General features: G+C 63.0%; 1 protein-coding gene across 1 annotated transcript; it reads left to right on the top strand.

The window, feature by feature from the left end:
• Nucleotides 1–1,634: 1,634 nt before the first annotated feature.
• On the top strand, nucleotides 1,635–3,362 carry TIGD5 (tigger transposable element derived 5; the record flags this gene model as incomplete). The annotated part of the gene is made up of 1 exon (XM_079299567.1): nucleotides 1,635–3,362. The coding sequence occupies one exon, from the start codon at nucleotides 1,635–1,637 to the stop codon at nucleotides 3,360–3,362; it is 1,728 nt and encodes a 575-aa protein (XP_079155693.1).
• Nucleotides 3,363–3,569: the final 207 nt, after the last annotated feature.

The raw sequence follows: 3,569 nt of genomic DNA, 5'->3' as shown, positions 1-3,569 counted from the left end.
TGGAAGAGAAACCCCACTGGGAATATGGAGGGGCTTCCATACGCCCCTTTCCAGGACTTCTAAAGGAAAAGGAACCTGAAACATTGGGAGTGGTGAGTGTCAGCATAATATTCCCATGGGATTTTAAGTGGGGGAAGTAATCCCAAAAAACAAGGGCATCCCCAAATCTTTTCCTTCAAGAGTCTTAGGGGATTCCCATGACCCCTTTTCCAGACCTACTAAAGGAAAAAGGACTGAAAACATGGGGAAAGGGGGGGTCACCCCAGCATTCCCTGGGATTCTATGCATGGAAAAGTTATCCCAAAAAATAAGAGCACCCCAAATCCTCTCCCTAAGGACTCTGGGGGAATGGAATGGACCTTAAGACAATGGGAAAACCCCTCCAAACTCCCTTTTTTAAGGATTTAAGAGGAGGAGAGACTCCCTACACGTAAGAAAGGATCCCCAAAACTCCCTTTTTCCTACTAATGTGGGGGAAGGAGCCTCATTCCCTATGAGGGGAGCCCCAAATCCCTCTTTCCACAGGAAAAGTGCCCTGAAAAGAATAAAAGGGGTGGCCACAACCTCCTTCTTGGGCATTCCGAGATGATAAAGGAACTTTACACATCCTGAAGGGCGCCCTTAGCACCTTTCCCCCATATATCACGAGGGGCCCCCCCCACCTCCCACCCTAGAGGGATAAAGGACGCTCTGGAGACGCTCGAAACTCCCACTATCGAGTCTCAAGGAGAGTGATAAAGGACCCTAAGTGGGGATATAAAGATTGGGAGGGGCTGGAAAGCAGGACTCACACAGAGCGCTGACCCTTCAAGGCCCCTCCGCTCCCTTCGGCCGCCGCCGGGATAGAGGAGGGCAGCGCGCGCCGCGCGGAGGCTTATGGGGGAGGCGCGTACCACACGTAGCGCGGGGGAGGGGTGGTGAAGGGGATGCTCTGTGGGGACACAACGTGTGGCACCTGCAGCGTGGGGCCTGTTCCCCCCCCCCCACGAAAAGAAACCTGTGGAACATCACGGTGGAGTGGAAGTGGGATGCGCGAACCACTCGCCGTAACTTTTAGGATGCGCCGGCTCCCCTTTTTCTTTCCAAGTTGGATTCGTCCTCGTAGCTCCGCTAGCGCCCGTGGGTTGTACCACTCTGCGAAAAGGGGGACGCGTCACCTCGCTGCTTCCCCCACGCTGCTTCCCTGCCTCCCTCGGGATGATCCCCTGTATTTAACAGGGGGAGTTAAGGGGAGGAAGAGAACCCGCGCTGTGCGTGCGGGGCGCTGTCTCCCTCCGCGCACCTCTTCTCCCTCCCGTGAAAGCCAAGTGGAATAGCTTAAAGGCGAAAGCGACGTGAGGAGGGGGGCAGCGGGGTGGCGCTCTCCCCCCTTTTCTAGAGTGGTACAACTCATAGGCGCTGGTGGAGCTAAGAGGAAGAATCCAACTCAGCGAGGCAAAGGGGGGGGGAAGCAGCAGCGCGACTTAGTGGCTGTGGCGGAGTGCGCGCATGCGGGGGAGCGGAGCGGAGACAAAGGCGCCGCCGCGCCCCCCCCACCCCATCCCCGCATCCCTCCCCGGTTATAACGCGCCCCCCATTCCCATGGATGCGGGGATTGCTCCATGCCTGCGGGGGAGCCGGAGGAGGGCGGGGGAATGGCGGGAGGGCGGCGGGCAGGAGGAGGAGGAGGTGGTGGTGGAGGCAGCAGCGCATCACCCGGGGGGGTGTCGGTGAAGATGTCGCTTCGCCGCGCCTACTCCATCAAGGACAAGCTGCAGGCCATCGAGAGGGTGAAGAAGGGCGAGCGCCAGGCGTCGGTGTGCCGCGCTTTCGGGGTGCCGGGGGGCACGCTGCGGGGCTGGCTGAAGGACGAGGCGAAGCTGCGCTGGTTCCTGGAGCAGCTGGGCGGCGAGGTGGGCACCCAGCGCAAGAAGATGCGCTTGGCCAACGAGGAGGAGATCGACCGCGCCGTCTACGCCTGGTTCCTCGCCCTTCGCCAGCACGGCGTGCCGCTCTCCGGACCCCTCATCCAGGCGCAGGCGGAAGCCTTCGCCCGGCAGATCTACGGGCCTGAATGCACCTTCAAGGCGAGCCACGGCTGGTTCTGGCGCTGGCAGAAGCGCCACGGCATCTCCAGCCAGCGCATCTACGGCGAGGGCGGCGTCCCCGCCGAGCCCGAGCGCGCTCCGGCCGCCCGCGCCGAGCCGCTGCCCGATGCCGGCGGCTACGGCGACGAGCAGATCTACAACGCCAACATCACCAGGCTCTTCTGGAAGCTTCTTCCCGGCGCCGGGATGGCGGCGAGGCGTCCGGCCCGCGGCCAGCGCGTCACGGTGCTGCTGGCCGCCAACTTGACCGGCTCCCACAAACTCAAACCCTTGGTGGTCGGGGGTCTCCGCGATCCCGCCAGCCTCCGCCATCACAACCAGGAGAAATTCCCGGCTTGCTACCGCTACGGCCGCCAGGCCCGGCTGGCGCCGGCGCTGCTGCAGGCCTGGTTCTTTGAGGACTTCGTGCCGGGCGTCAAGCGGTTCCTGCGGCGGAGCTGCCTGCAGCAGAAAGCCGTGCTGCTGCTCGGCTCCGCTCCATCCCGCTCTGCGTCGGGGGCTGAGGATTCCCCGCCGCTCCAGACTCCGGATGGGTCCATCCGCGCTCTGTTCCTCTCCAAGGGTCCATCCGGGAGCGGCTTGGCCGGAGCAGGAGGCCGAATCCCGGCGCCGCTGGAGCAAGGGGTGGTGTCGGCTTTCAAGCAGCTCTACAAGCGGGAGCTGCTGCGCTTGGCCGTGTCTTGCGGTGGCCCCGGCGGTCCCGCCGACTTCGTGCGCTCCTTCCTCCTCAAGGACATGTTGTACCTGGCTGGCCTCTCCTGGGATCTCATCCCGCCCGGATCCATCGAGAAGTGCTGGCTGCTGGGGCTGCGCGCCGCCTTCGAGCCGCAGCCCGGCGAGGAAGAGCACGGGGACCCGCCGGGAGGGGAGGAAGGCGGAGGGGACGGCAAGATCTTCAGTGACCTGACCCACCTGGCCGCCTTGGCCTTCAAGCGCTTGGCTCCCGAGGAAGTGTCCGACTGGTTGCACTTGGATGATACAGCGGAGGAGGAGGAGGAGGAGGAGGATGGCGAGGAAGACGCCGAAGAGGAAGGCGGCCAGGGCTGCGCGGTGGAGGAGGATGATGAGGAGGAAGCAGCCGGTGGTAAAAGGGGTGAGGAAGGAGGAGAAGCTTCGCTGCCCACGGCTCGGGAAGCCATCCAGGGTCTGGAGACGGCGCTGCGCTGGCTGGAGGGGCAGGACCCCCGGGAAGTGGGGCCGCTGAGGCTGGTGCAGCTCCGCTCCCTCATCTCCATGGCCCAGCGGCTGCACCGCGGCCACAGCCCCCAGTCCTAGGGCACTTTTTGGCTACCAACCACCCCCGCTTGGCCACAGAGCTGGGGACACCCCGGTTGTCCTAGGGGGATGGTGGTGGAGGTGCCACTCACCCCTCTGTGACCGTGACTGACGCCTGTGGGTCACAATTTTTGTGCAACAAGTCGAATTCCAGGGTTCTTCCTTACCTGAATATATTTAGGAGGTGCTATTTTTTACATCCCTCGT

Source organism: Erithacus rubecula (genome assembly GCF_903797595.1).
Source record: "Erithacus rubecula genome assembly, chromosome: 3".
NCBI classification, from domain to species: Eukaryota; Metazoa; Chordata; class Aves; order Passeriformes; family Muscicapidae; genus Erithacus; species Erithacus rubecula.
Note: the sequence above shows the minus strand (reverse complement) of the source record. Positions and strands in the feature narration are given on the sequence as shown.